Below are 15,619 nucleotides of genomic sequence, written 5' to 3'. Positions count from 1 at the left end.
CCGGCGCCACAGGCGGAGGATTAGTCAAGTGAGCCATGGCACAAGCCTCAGTATTTTATATTATAAGTAACAGCAAATCCTACTACACAGTACTACTTTATTTTTTTAAAGATTTATTTATTTATTTGAAAGTCAGAGTTACACAGGAAGAGGAGTGGCAGAGAGAGAGAGTCTTCCATCCAATGGTTCACTCCCCAATTGGCTGCAATGGCCAGAGCTGTGCTGATCCGAAACCAGGAGTCAGGAACTTCCTCCAGGTCTCCCAGGCGGGTGCAGGTGCTCAAGGAGTTGGGCCATCTTCCACCGTTTTCCCAGGCCTAGCAGAGAGCTGGATTGGAAGTAGAGCAGCAAGGTCTCAAATTGGCATCCATATGGGATGCTGGCACTTCAGGTCAGGTGTTAACCCGCTGCGCCATAGCACCAGCCCCCACAGTACTACTTATAAAAGTGCATATTTTTCCTATCCCCATCTAACACTTTAAACATTTTTTTTTTTTTGACAGGTAGAGTTAGACAGTAAGAGACAGAGACAGAGAGAAAGGTCTTCCTTTTCCGTTGGTTCACCCCCCAAAATGGCCACTATGGCCGGTGCGCTGCGCCGAACCAAAGCCAGGAGCCAGTTGCTTCCTCCTGGTCTCCCATGCGGGTGCAGGACCCAGGCACTTGGGCCATCCTCCACTGCCTTCCTGGGCCACAAAGAGAGCTGGACTGGAAGAGGAGCAACTGGGACTAGAACCCATGATGCCGGCGCCACAGGTGAAGTATTATCCAAGTGAGCCGTGGCGCCGGCCACCTTAAACATTTTGAATGTCATCTTTTTTTTTTTTTTTTTTTTTTTTTTTTGACAGGCTGAGTGGATAATGAGAGAGAGACAGAGAGAAAGGTCTTCCTTTTTGCCGTTGGTTCACCCTCCAATGGCCGCCGCGGCCAGCACATCTCGCTGATCCGATGGCAGGAACCAGGTGCTTCTCCTGGTCACCCATGTGGGTGAAGGGCCCAAGCACTTGGGCCATCCTCCACTGCCCTCCCGGGCCACAGCAGAGAGCTGGCCTGGAAGAGGGGCAACCGGGATAGAATCCAGCGCCCCGACCAGGAATAGAACCTGGTGTGCTGGCGCCGTAAGGCGGAGGATTAGCCTGTTAAGCCACGGCGCCGGCCTGTCATCTTTTAAACTTCCTATTATAGAAAATTTTTTTTAAGATTTATATATTGGCAGGCGCCGTGGCTCAATAGGCTAATCCTCCGCCTAGCGGCGCCAGCACACCAGGTTCTATTCCTGGTTGGGGCACCGGATTCTGTCCCGGTTGCTACTCTTCCAGGCTAGCTCTCTGATGTGGCCCGGGAGTGCAGTGAAGGATGGCGCAAGTCCTTGGGCCCTGACCCCATGGGAGACCAGGAGAAGCACCTGGCTCCTGCCATCGGATCAGCCCAGTGCGCCAGCCGCAGCGCGTCGGCCGCGGCGGCCATTGGAGGGTGAACCAACGGCAAAAAGGAAGACCTTTCTCTCTGTCTCTCTCTCTCACTATCCACTCTGCCTGTCAAAAATAAACAAATAAATAAATAAAAAGAAAAATAAATAAATAAAAATTAAAATAAAAAATTATTTATATATTTATTTTGAAAATCACAAGTTAGAGGGACAGAGGCAGACAGATTTGCCATCTACTGGTTCAATCCCCATATGGCTGTGATGGCCAGGGCTTGGCTGGGCCAAAGCCAGGAGCCTGGAGCTTCTTCCAGGTCTCCCATAAGGGTGCAGGGGCCCAAGCACTTGGGCCATCTTGCACTGCTTTTCCCAAGTCAATAGCAGGGAGCTGGATCAGAAGTAGACCAACCAGCACCCATAAGAAATGCTGGCATTGAAGGGCAGCAGCTTTACCCACTCCGCCACAACGCCGGCCCCTTCATTATGGAAATATAAGAACATATACAGAGGCCAGGACTGTGTTGCAACAGGTTAAAGCCCTGGCCCACTGCCCCAGCATCCCACATGGGTGCCAGTTCCAATCCCAGTGCTCCACTTCCAATCCAGCTCCCTGTTAACGCACCTGGGAAAGGAGTAGAGGATGACCTAACCCCTTGAGCCTCTGTACCCACATTGAGAGACTAGAAAGAAGCTCCCAGCTCCTGCCATTTCGGCCATTTGGGGAGTGAACCTGCGGATGAAAAACCTATCTCTCTTCCTCTGTCTCTACCTCTCTCTGTACTGTTACTCTTTCAAATAAATCTTTTTAAAAAAATTTTACATCTAAAAATGAAAAAGTAATCTTTTTATATATATATATATGTATATAGTATATACAAAGAATAGAGAACAGTATAAGGAACCATCTAGCTTCAACAGTTTCTGAATGTCTTTTTCTCTAAAATTATTTATCTCTATTTTCATTTGAAAGACAGAGAGAGAGAGAGAGAGAGAATGTTCCTATCCACTGACTCACTTCCCAAATGCCTACAATAGCTGGGGCTGGGCCAGACCAAAGCCAGGAACTCAATACAGGTCTCCCACATGGGTGGCAGGGACCCAATTACTGGAACCACCACCTGTTGTATCCAGGGTGCACATTAGCAGGAAATTGTAAATCCGGAACAGAGTCCAAACCTTGCTCCAGTATGGATGGGTGGGTCTCAGGCTCTGTCTTAACCACTATGCCATAAGTGTAATGCTAAACACCAGTCCCTGAAAGCTACTGTGAATTTAGAAACCTTTACTGAAAAAAACGTTTAAAGCAATATTGAAAAATATTTATGCTGAGGCTGGCACTGTGGCATAGCAGGTAAAGCCACCGCCTCCAGTGCTGGCATCCTTTATGGGCAGTGGCTGAGTCCGGTGGCTCCACTTCCAATCTAGCTCTCTGTTATGGCCTAGGAAAGCAATGGAAGACGGCCCAAGTCCTTGAGCTCCTGCACCCACATGGGAGACCTGGAGAAAGCTCCTGGCTCCTGGTTTCGGATCGGCACAGCTCCAGCCGTTGTGGCCCATTGGGGAGTGAACCATCGGATGGAAGACCTCTCTCTGTGCCTTGCTGTAACTCTGCCTTTCAAATAAATAAATATATCTTTTAGGGGCACAGGATTCTGTCCCGGTTGCCCCTCTTCCAGGCCAGCTCTCTGCTGTGGCCCTGCAAGGCAGTGGAGGATGGCCCAAGTACTTGGGCCCTGCACCCCATGGGAGACCAGGAGAAGCACCTGGCTCCTGCCTTCGGATCAGCACGATGCGCGGGCTGCAGCGCACCAGCCGCGGCAGCCATTGGAGGGTGAACCAACAGAAGGAAGACCTTTCTCTGTCTCTCTCTCTCACTGTCCACTCTGCCTGTCAAGAAATAAAAAATATACATATATACATCTTTTAAAAAATTAATGTTTAAATTTAACTCATAGTACATTAACATGTTTAGACAATGATTAACTTGGTGGGAGAAAATGCTTTTAGACATATTTTTACATTTCATACAAATCAAAAATACTGGAAAAAGTTATGAGAAAATAATAATCTGAAATTAACCCAATTTCAGAGCTCAGATAAGCCTGCATTTTTAATTAAAATAAAGAGTAAAGCCAATGAAAATTTAACCCAAACTTAAGAAATACAGGGGCCGGCGCTGTGGAGCAGCAGGTTAATGCTCTGGCCTGAAGTGCTGGCATCCCATATGGGCAACAGTTCAAGACCCGACTGCTCCACTTCCAATCCAGCTCTCTGCTACGGCCTGGGAAAGCGGTGGAAGATGGCCCAAGTCCTGGGGCCCCTGCACCTGCGTGGGAGACCCGGAATAGGCTCCTGGCTCCTGGCTTCAGATCGGCACAGCTCCAGCAGTTGCAGCCAATTGAGGAGTGAACCATCTCTCTCTCTCTCTGCCTCTCTTCTCTCTGAGTAACTCTGCCTTTCAAATAAATAAATAAGTCTTTAAAAAAAAAAGACGAAAATTTAAGACATTAAAAACATTTTAAAATAACATTCTCACCTGCTGCTGTAATATAAGACATGCTGAAATTAACACTTTATAGGAAAATGACGCCATCAAGTTACTTCTCCAACGTACTTGAGATTTTCAGGCTTTTACACACTTGTAGTTCCTTTTTATACATCAACACAATGTTAATTAGAACTGTCCAAACAACTAAATTTCAGCTTTTCATAAGCTATAAATTCATACTCTGTAACTAGTCAGGTCTTACAGGCTCCTACTGTTCCTCTGTCCTAAACATCGCCAAATTCAAACAGGTTAAAGTCATATAATATAATTATATAAACATTGCCAGAAATACTGAAATATATGCAGGCCTATGTTACATTTGATAAAATAATAGCTGTCTAAAAAGCTTGCTCCTGCTTGTGACTCTCCTAAGTTTCCCTCAACTCACTCCTCTTAAATTCCACTGTTACTTGAACCTCATATGGCATGCCTGGGCAAATTTGATGACTTGGATTTTGTTTTAGAAGCCAGGCTTACTGCCAAGTCTGCTGTGTCTACTCCCCTGACCCACCAGGACAACACCTCCCTTATTTGTTACTGCCGTGAGCAGTTAAACTACCACTTACTATCAAATGAGGCTGAACTTACTCAGGTTTCCTACCTCTTAAATGTGATTGCCTTCACTATATCATGGCTTCCTCAACCCCACCTCTATTTAAAAAAAAATTACCATATTGAATCATCTTCTACTCAACTAGCAATAATAAGAAGGAAATCAGTCATAAAAATCATCTTAATTCCATTTTACATATCAGTATTTATGACTGTACCTAAGGAAAAATTAATATGATTATACTTCACTGAAAAAAGTATACAGCAAACCTCAAAAGCTTTCAATAAAAATACAATTTTAGGCAAAGTATAATGGCTGTCCCAGAAACACAAGTCATAAGTTGTATCCTACATAAATATCTTAAAAGCCCTTTAATGCTTAAGATACAAATTTTACTAGACTTGTACAATTTCCTGGCCATGAATGTAACAACCAAGCTTTAACTTTTATATCATCTAACAAAAATACTATAGTATTGGGGCCGGCGCTGTGGCTCACTTGGTTAATCCTCTGCCTGCAGTGCCAGCATCCCATGTGGGCGCTAGGTTCTAGTCCCGGTTGCTCCTCTTCCAGTCCAGCTCTCTGCTGTGGCCCAGGAAGGCAGTGGAGGATGGCCCAAGTGCTTGGGCCCCTGCACCCGCATGGAAGACCAGGAGGAAGCACCTGGCTCCTGGCTTCGGATCGGTACAGCGCCAGCTGCAGCGGCTATTTTGGGGGTGAACCAATGGAAGGAAGACCTTTCTCCCTGTCTCTCTCTCTATGACTCTACCTGTCAAAAAAAACAAAAAACAAAAAACTATAGTATTACCTTTACTAATAGTTCAGAATTTATGACAAAATATCCCTTCTATTAGTAAATGGGAAAACCTAAAAAAATGTAGGAATAGCAATGCTCTTACAATGCGGAATTTAATAAATTTATTTATTTGAAAGGTAGAGTTACAGAGAAGCAGAGGCAGAGAGAAAGGTCTTCCACTAGCTGGTACACTCCTCAGATGGCTGCAACAGCCGCAGCTGGGCTGATTCGAAGCCAGGAGCCAGGAGCTTCTTTCAGGCGTCCCACTCGAAGAAAGGGACCCAAGGTCTTGGGCTACCTACCACTTTTTTCTCAGGCCATAGCACCGTGCTTCGGAAGTGAAGCAGCTGGGACTCGAACCAGTGCCCAGTGCATCCCCCAGTGACGAATATTTTTTTTTTTTTTTGACAGGCAGAGTGGACAGTGAGAGAGAGACAGAGAGAAAGGTCTTCCTTTTGCCGTTGGTTCACCCTCCAATGGCCGCCGCGGTAGCGCGCTGCGGCCGGCGCACCGCGCTGTTCCGATGGCAGGAGCCAGGTGCTTCTCCTGGTCTCCCATGGGGTGCAGAGCCCAAGCACTTGGGCTTTCCTCCACTGCACTCCCTGGCCACAGCAGAGAGCCGGCCTGGAAGAGGGGCAACCGGGACAGGATCGGTGCCCCGACCAGGACTAGAACCCGGTGTGCCGGCGCCGCAAGGCGGAAGATTAGCCTGTTGAGCCACGGCGCCGGCCAATGACGAATATTTTTAACAAAATAATTTGACATTGAAATTTTTTCCTCATACTCACTAAAAACATTTATTCACTACTCTGCATCACTAAATTCTTCTGGCAACCCCAAGAGCGTTCTTCAACCCCTTTCAGTGAATATGTCAAAGAAACAGACTATTAAATTACTCTTCTGGCCGGCGCCACGGCTCACTAGGCTAATCCTCCGCCTAGCGGCGCCGGCACACCGGGTTCTAGTCCCGGTCGGGGCACCGATCCTGTCCCAGTTGCCCCTCTTCCAGTCCAGCTCTCTGCTGTGGCCCGGGAAGGCAGTGGAGGATGGCCCAAGCCCTTGGGCCCTGCACCCCATGGGAGACCAGGAGAAGCACCTGGCTCCTGCCATTGGATCAGCGCGGTGCGCCGGCTGCAGGCCATTGGAGGGTGAACCAACGGCAAAAGGAAGACCTTTCTCTCTGACTCTCTCTCACTGTCCACTCTGCCTGTCAAAAATTAAAAAAAAAAAAAAAAAATTACTCTTCCAAGTAAAATGGTAAAATGTTTATCCTTGACTCAATTGCCTAACACATATTGTCACTGCATTCAAGTCAACAGAAAAAGCTGACCTATGGCTTGAAAATAGGGCCTAGTAACAATCAAATCATCCTTTACAGTACCTAACGGGCTGCACAAACACACCATTTTATTTCTACAGGAAACCATACAAGCAACTTCCCTTTTTCAAACTGATTTAAATATCCAATTATACTTAGTACAGTTAGTAAATCAACCATCTTTCACAGCCTACTGAGTCAGTAACAATTTAACTCAAGAAATAAAAAGAGCATAATTAAGAACAAATAATCTTCAGTGCTTACACTTGTCAAGGTGAGAAGAGGTAACAATGCAAATAGTACTAGAATTAACAGCATAAAATAAAATGGTTAAAACTAAATAGTCCAGCTCACATAAGTAAAGTTTAAACTACTACATCTCTGAATCTCTGATCTGCCTCTACTTTCTTTCAATTATTTTTTCTTAAGATTTATTTATTTGAAAGGCAGAATGGCAGAGAGGAGAGACAAAAAGAGATCCTCCATCCACCAGTACACTCCCCAAGTGGCCAAGGCAGAGCCAGGATGAAGCCAGGAGCCTGGAACTCCATCTGGGTCTCCCACGTGGGTACAGGGGCCCAAGGACTTGGGCCATCTTCCACTGCTTCTCCAGGTGCTTCAGGAGGGAGCTGGATCGGAACTGGAGCAGCCAGGACTGGAACCAGTGCTCCATTATGATGCAATGAACACTGCAAGCAGCAGCTTAACCCACTGCACCACAACACTGGCCCCTCTCAGTGTTTTAAGTTAGTACTATGTAGAGAAAGGTCAAGAGAGGGAGGCAAAACACAGCCTTTCAGAGTGTGTATGTGTGGGGAGGGGAATATGTGTGTGTTTAAAGAAATGTTGCAGTAATTCCCAGCATCATCAGCCTCGTAATGACAAATTTTCATCTGACTGCACAATCAAAACGGCACTGATAGGAATGAACTCCAGAGGCTGGACCTGACCCAGGAGTGGTCACTCAGGCCTGGTGCTCTGTTGTATGACCTGTACCTCTCAACTCTTGCACTGTTAAATATGCTATGTCATTAAGTGCTTTTAAATCCAAAAATAAATACATAAAGAAATAAAAAATAAAGAAATGTTAACTACTGCCACTTAAAGAGCATCACTGAAGCAGAAATGTGATAAGAGCTTTAAGTACTTTATCTCAGGGGTAAATGTTGTGGCGCCATGGTTAAGCCACCAACTTCCTGTATAGGAGGTACCTGGTTCCAGTCCCTGCTACTCCACTTCTGATTCAGCTTCCTGCTAATGCACACCCTGGAAAAGCAGATGATGGTTCAAGTACTTGGATCCCTGATATGTGGGAGACCTAGAAGGAGCTCTGGGCTCCTGGCTTCCTATCTCAGACTCAGCTGTTACAAGAATTCAGGGGAACAAATTGGCAGATGAAGACACCCCTCTCTCTCTCTCTCTCTCTGCCTTTCAAATAATTAATATATTATCGCATTTATAAAAGATATAACAAAAACCTCAATTAAAAGCAAGAAAAACTGAAAAGTGAGAAAATGAAATTATCTGAGGTAGTAAATTATAGCATGGACCAGACTTCCAAGCACTGAAAGTAAAAACACTCTAGATTAAAATCTAAAGGACGGTGTTGTGGTGTAGCGGGTAAAGCCGCCTCCTGCAGTGCCAGCATCCCATATGGTCGACGGTTCGTGTCCCAGCTGCTCTACTTTCAATCCAGTTCTCTGCCATGGCCCAAGAAAGCAGTAGAAGATGGCCCAAGTGCTTGGGCCCTGCACCCGCGTGGGAGACCCAGAAGAAGCTCCTGGCTTCGGATCAGCACAGCTCCAGCCATTGTGGCCATCTAGGGAGTGATCAGTGGATGAAAGACCACTCCCCCCACTCTCTCTCTGCCTCTACCTCTGCCTCTCTGTAACTCTGCCTTTCAAATAAATAAATCTTTAAAAAGATAAAAATAAAAAGTCTAAGACAATGATCTAGAACAAGTTCCTCAACATTATATGAGAAAAAGTTGTGTTTAATAGTAGTATTTGAGCCGGCGCCGTGGCTCACTAGGCTAATCCTCCGCCTTGCGGCGCCGGCACACCGGGTTCTAGTCCCGGTTGGGGCACCGATCCTGTCCCGGTTGCCCCTCTTCCAGGCCAGCTCTCTGCTGTGGCCAGGGAGTGCAGTGGAGGATGGCCCAAAGTGTTTGGGCTCTGCACCCCATGGGAGACCAGGAGAAGCACCTGGCCCCTGCCATCGGAACAGCGTGGTGCGCCGGCCACAGCGCGCTACCGCGGCGGCCATTGGAGGGTGAACCAACGGCAAAAGGAAGACCTTTCTCTCTGTCTCTCTCTCACTGTCCACTCTGCCTGTCAAAAATAAAAAAAAAAAAAAAAAAAAAAATTAATAGTAGTATTTGAAAAAAAAAATCACACATCTTATTGTAAATTTCTTACAAAAATATATTGTATCTAAGATATTTTCCCGTTTTGAAAAACAATAGAAGATAACATATTACACACAGTATAGTACACATTCCTCCTAGTAACTTTCATTCAGGACTTTAAAGTAAATATTTAATAACAAACCCTGAGAATGAAACTTTGAATTTGTAAAAGTAAAGATTACTGTAATATCAAACTATATTAAAGATAATCAGTACACTAAAACAGATTATCAAAAGCTGCCCTTTATAATGGCAAAGAATGTTAATGGAACACATTAAACATTTGCCTATTTTAAACTCCCTATTTACTACCGAAATGTAGCATAAATTTAAAGATAGGCAGTAAGTAAAAAAGTTTAGCAAAATGCTTTGATTCAATTATAAATGGGAAAAAAATCAGAGACCTCACTGGGAGCTTTACAAAAAAGAGAGAGAGCTAAAGACTTTAGGGGCTTAAATTTTTCCACTGGAAAAACCTCAAAACTACTAAGTAAGTAAGCAGTAATTTTAAGTCACAAATGTATCCAATGTTATCAAGTACACCTCAAATCATCTAATTTGTATGTTAACAAGATTGCTTAGGACATTCACTAAATTCAGCACTTTGGCCTGTCCTCACTTTCCAGCCCCTACTCCCATCAAGTATCTTACAAAAACCTCCCTCAGATGGGCAATAACGGTGCAGAGGGCTAGGCAGTCGCTTGAGACATCTACATCCACATCAGAGTGCCCGTTCAAGACCTGGCTACTCTGCTTCCAATCCAACTTCCTGCTAATGCGGCTAGGAAGGCAGCAAATGATGACCCAAGTACTTAAGCAGCTGTCACCCATGTGGGAGACCCTGGCTTTGCCCTGGTCCAGCCCTGGCTGTTGTGGGCATCTTTCTCTCTCTCTTTCTCTGTCTCTCTGTCTCTCCCTCCCTCCCTCCCTCTCTCCTTCCCTCCCTTTTCTCTGTCAGTTTTTCAAATAAATAAATCTTTTTTAAAAAAAATTCTCCCTATATGGATACTTAGATGTGATACAAGCATTCTTAAACTTTCTGGGCCCAGCACTGTGGTACAGTAGGTTAAAGCCCTGGTCTGAGGCGCCGGCATCCCACGTGGGCGCCGGTTCTAGTCCAGGCTGCTCCTTTTCCGATCCAGCTCTCTGCTGTGGCTTGGGATAGCAGTGGAAGATGGCCCAAGTCCTTGGGCCCCTGCACTCATGTGGGAAACCTGGAGGAGGCTCCTGGCTCCTGGCTTCGGATCAGCACAGCTCCAGCTGTTGCAGCTGTCTGGGGAGTGAACCATCAGATGGAAGACCTCTCTCTCTGGGCCTACCTCTCTCTGTAACTGTATTTCAAATAAATAAAATAAAAATCTAAAAAAATAAAACTTTCTGAAATATGCAAAAACTAATGCAGTCCAATGCTATCTCATGGAACTAATAAAAACTAAAGAATTGAAGCAACTTGCATCAACTTTCTCCACCATGAAAAAACAGTGAACAATGACTTCAAAACTTCATTAATTCAACAAATATTGGGTGACTATCATGTAAAGGTGCTGATAATATGACTACACAGAAGACATAAACATTATCCCTGCCCCTCCAGGAACTTCCATTCCAGTAAGCTGGAGAATCTAAAAACAAGTAAACACACTGACACAACCCAATACTAATCTGAACTCTACCAAGCAATCTGATTTTCATGCTCCATTTATATCTAATATATATATACACACACACAGATATAATCATTTTTATATAAATTATCCTAAAAACCATTTCAGTTGATTAATTTGGTTTCATCAAATTGCATTCTGTATTCACGTTTGTTAAAATGAAAACTTAATTTTGTGAACAAGTAACTCTGAAAACTTAGCTGTGAATATATAACATCTCTAACAGAATTTAAAAATTATGTCAAGTGTTCATAGCAGCACTATTCACAACAGCCAAAAGATAGAAACTGTTCAAATGTCCATCAATGGACAAAGGGATAACAAATTGTGATTATTCAGCCGCAGAAAAGAATGAATTACTGGTCGGCGCCGCGGCTCACTAGGCTACCTTTCTCTCTGTCTCTCTCTCACTGTCCACTCTGCCTGTCCAAAAAAAAGAAAAAGAAAAAAAGAATGAATTACTGATACATGCTATCAAGTGGCTGACCATGAAAACATCAAGCCAGGTGAAAGACACACAAAGTTACAAACTGTATGATTCCATTTATAGGAAATATCCATAGACCTCAGACTGGTGGGCACCAAGGCTTGGGAAGGGAAATGGGTAGCAACTGTTTAATGGGTACAGGATTTCTTTTGGAATGATAAAAGTGTTTTGGAACTAGATAGAAGTGTTGGTTACACACTGTGAATGCACTAAATTGTTCACTTTAAGATGGTTTATTTTGGGGCCAGCGCTGTGGCATGATGGGTTAAGGTACCACCTGCAACATTAGCATCACATATGGGCAACACTTTGAGTGCTGGCTGCTCCACTTCCAATCCAGCTCTCTGCTGGCGCGCCTGAGAAAGCAAGGGAAGATGACCCAAGACCCTGGGCCCCTGCACCCATGTGGGAGACCCAGAAGAAACTCCTGGCTCTTGGCTTTGGCCTGGCCTAGCTCTAGTTGTTGCAGCCATTTGGGGAGTGAACCAACAGATGTAAGATTTTCTCTGTCTCTGTTTCTGTCTCTCTCTCTCTGTAACTCTGTCTTTCAAATAAGTAAAACAAATCTTAAAAAAAAAAAAAAAAAGAACTTGGGCTATCTTTCACTGCTTTCCCAGGCACATTATCATAAAGCTGGATCAGAAGTGGAGCAGCCAGGACTCAAATCGGCACCCATATGCCTGCACTGCAGGTTTTAACCCACTGCGCCACAATGCGGGCCCCTGAAGTAAATAAATCAATTTTAAAAATGAAAAGGGTCGGGCCGGTGCTGTGGCTCAGTAGGCTAATCCTCCGCCTTGTGGCGCCAGCACAGCGGGTTCTAGTCCCGTTCGGGGCACCGGATTCTGTCCCGGTTGCTCCTCTTCCAGGCCAGCTCTCTGCTGTGGCCCGGGAAGTGCAGTGGAGGATGGCCCAAGTACTTGGGCCCTGCACCCCTTGGGAGACCAGGATAAGCACCTGGCTCCTGCCTTCAGATCAGCGCAGATCGGCCGCGGCGGCCATTGGAGAGTGAACCAACGGCAAAGGAAGACCTTTCTCTCTGTCTCTCTCTCTCTCACTATCCACTCTGCCTGTCAAAAAATAAATAAATAAATAAAAATAATAAAAAAATGAAAAGGGTCTCTGCCCCCACATAGGAGACCAGGAAGAAGCTCCTGGCTTCAGATCAGCTCAGCTCCAGCCATTGCAGCCATTTGGGGAGTGAACCAGTAGATAGAAGACCTCTCTCTCTCCCTGTCTCTACCTCTCTCTGTAACTCTTTCATATAAATAAAACAAAACAAAAAAAATGTGGTTTATTTTATTCATGTTTCACCTTAACGGAAAAAAAAACTAAAAAAATCACCTGAAAGAATATTTTAAGTGGACTCAATCACAGAACTAATCATGTGTACTTGTGGAAATTTCAATTATACATAAAGGTGCAAATCTTAACTCCTTCTAAAATATTTTAATATCAAAATGGTTTTTTGTGTGTACAGCAACATCATATTTCTAAGCCATTTTCATAGCTTTTTAATATTATTTGATATTTTGGATATACATAACTCCTACTTATATATTTGGTTAACACCTTTATTTATTATATAATATATAATGTGCTCTAGTCAAGTTTGTGACCAGTAAGTTTACTAATATCAGGAACCATTTATCATCTTCATAAGAGTACTCAATAAAAATAAGCTGTTCTTATTTGTTCAGTCTCAACAAACTAAGTTCAATTCAATGCCACCCTTTCCACAAATGCCACTTTTTACATTTCTTCCCTACTATAAAATGCCTCCAGATTCAGTCTGCCTAGAAGTCTAGTTTTTTGTGCTGTGTCTCCCCCAACTATTTCCCAAACCCCTTGAGGAGATTCAGTCCTTTTTGTGTTAGCACAACACTACCAAGTATTTAACAGGACCTTCCATATAACCGGTGCTCCAATGTTAGTGGAATTGAAAAAACGCAGCCAACACATAATTATAAATTATTTATTATGTTGAAAAAGACATCTGACAAACAAAGACTAAAAGGACTGAGAAAGTAAGTACTGCACCACCCAGAAAATCCTTATGCCTCTGCTTTTCAATACAACACTACAGAAGGGTATACTAAACAGCAATATGAACATGGATTCATCTAAGACTCGGAACGAATAAATGTGGATTACTCTTATCCATCACCTTTTAGAAGCACGCCTGCATGTATAATAAGAAAACTGAACTTCATGAACCAACAGTTCTCCAAACCAGGTCACAGGAGAGCTCTAAGTCCCAGTCATCCTGTTTCTATTTCCTGATTGGTCTGACCTGCAAGAATTACGGTGCCCAGCCTTCCCAATTCACGCTCCCTTTAAAAATATCTTCTGAAGACATTTTTTCTTAAAACAAAACAAAACAGATTTCCAGAACTTTCTAGAAGAATTGTGAAGGTACCCCACTTTTTAAGAAACCTTCAGAAACACTCTGATCAAGCAAAACTCGGTTTTTAGAAAAGTTCCGTTATAGTTACACTTTGGATTAATTATAGGCTATAAACTCGCACAAGTGGAAGTTAACTCGAAAGCATTACCGTCCTAGCAAAGCAGATTTAAAGAAACATGTGCACGAATCTTAGAGGAGACCTCCAAGAATGCGCATCTTTCAAATAAAGTTTTTTTTTTTTTAAAGAAAAAAAAAAAACACCTAAAATATAGATGAAAACTGCAGTACGCTTACACTTTACAGGGACGAGAACATTTTCTACCACGCTGGCAAAGCAGCGACAGTCAGACGCCACTTGGGCAGCCGCCCCTGGCTTCGGCCTCCAAATCCCGGGCGTCCACCGGCCACAGGAGTCCCGGAGCCCAGTTCCCCACTAGTTCCACGTCGCTGCGACCCACACGCCTCCTCAGCAGTTTAAATCCGCTCTCTACCCAACACGCGCGCGAGCGCGCGCGCGCACACACACACACACACACACACACACGGGGTTACCAGTCGCGGGACAATCAAGGGACCAGGAAGGGGGCGCGAGCTCGTATGAGGAAAGGGGACTATCGATCCTGCCCGGCCCGTCACCCACCTGCAGGCCGCGAGCCCGGGGGCGGCGGCGCCGGCGCCCCGTCCTCGCCAAAGACGAGTTTGAAGTCGAGCTCGTCGCTGGAGCCACAGTTTGCAGTAGTCATCGGCGTGGCCCAGAGTGCTGCGACTTCTCCTCAGGCGGCGGCGGCAGCAGCAGCGGCAGCGGCGACGGCTCCTCAGCGCCGCTTCATGCCGGGCCGCGCCGGCCAGGAGGTCCCGGGTCCAACGCAAACTTTCCCGGCAAGGCCCGCTACGCCAAGCGTTCCGTCCCGAACTAGAAAGCTGGCCGCGCGCCGAGCTGCACCAGGAGCTGCCGCCGCCAGCACCCAGTGCCTAAGCCGCCACCACCGCCTCAGCCAAGGTTCCCCGCCCCCCAACAGTCGCCGCCACGGCCACCGCCGCCACCGCCGCCGCCGCCGCGCGCTCTCGCGCTGTGCTGCGCGCCTGGCCCCGCCTTCTGCCGCGCGCCCATCCGGCCGAGCCGCCCATAGGCCACTGGCGCCACGGACAAGCGAAGGACCCCGCCCCTTCACCGACCTATCGCGTGACTCCTTCCCTAGGAGGAGGAAGTCACATGACAACGGCGGGCCAAAGAGCCCTGCTACCTCTCGGGAATTGTAGTTTTGCCTTTATTCCTTACGCGACTCCTCTGCAAGACGCACGTCAAGCCGAAAGCCCTTTCTAATTGGACCAGGGGATCCACCGTCAGCCAATAGGAGAAGCCTCCTTTCCTCACTGGGCGGGGCTTACGTCGAAGAAGGGGCGCCATAATTCTGGGATTATCGGTTCCGTGATGGCCCGCCGCACAAGTGACTCCTCACCGCTGGGTTTACGGAAGGCATATGGGTCCCCCCCGGAGGATTTTCTGGAGGCCACTCAAACCCTCATCGCCCCACTTCAGCCTTGATGGCGGAACCTAGAGAGGTCAGGGACTTGACGTAAACTTTCAACTATGTTGGGGCGGGGCTGAAGAGACCAGGGTTGCACAAGTATGAGTTCGCGGTCCCTGAAGACCAACCCCTGCGGGGCGGGGCCCGCACCTTGATGGCAATGCTTTTGCTCCCACTAGCTGACCTATGCAGCCAAGCTCTCAAGAACAGCATGATTATTCTAGGCCCTGTGCCCTACTGAGGCTGAGCAGTGGGAAAGCCCTTTGTTGGCTGGCACCACTCGCAGCTCTGCCCTCGGCACCCTGATGCTCATCCTGCCACCCAAAGCAGGTGGCTGACAGGGGGATGTGACACCGTATGAATAACGGTTTTCACGCTTGGCCCCTCCCCAGCAACTCTACTTTCCCCTGAGATGGCCCGAGATGCCGCTTCTTGGAATCAGGCATATAAGGCTCCAGGCCATGAGCCCTGCTTGTTGACTTAA

At 46.1% G+C, this 15,619-nt stretch overlaps 1 protein-coding gene across 3 annotated transcripts in view; it reads right to left on the bottom strand.

Annotated features, from left to right (window-relative positions):
* NFATC3 (nuclear factor of activated T cells 3) overlaps positions 1-14,624 on the bottom strand; it is a 155,495-nt gene extending 140,871 nt beyond the window's left edge. For all 3 annotated transcript variants that reach the window (XR_009864504.1, XM_062177839.1, XM_062177840.1), the window contains exon 1: positions 14,247-14,624. Coding sequence is in view for 2 of the 3 variants with exons in the window: in XM_062177839.1 (XP_062033823.1) it covers positions 14,247-14,349 (103 nt within the window). In the remaining variant the exon portion in view is untranslated. The remainder of the gene's footprint in view (positions 1-14,246) is intronic.
* Positions 14,625-15,619: the final 995 nt, after the last annotated feature.

The sequence above is a fragment of the Lepus europaeus genome, chromosome 19, assembly GCF_033115175.1.
Source record: "Lepus europaeus isolate LE1 chromosome 19, mLepTim1.pri, whole genome shotgun sequence".
NCBI classification, from domain to species: domain Eukaryota; kingdom Metazoa; phylum Chordata; class Mammalia; order Lagomorpha; family Leporidae; genus Lepus; species Lepus europaeus.
This window is presented reverse-complemented; position numbering and strand designations above follow the sequence as displayed.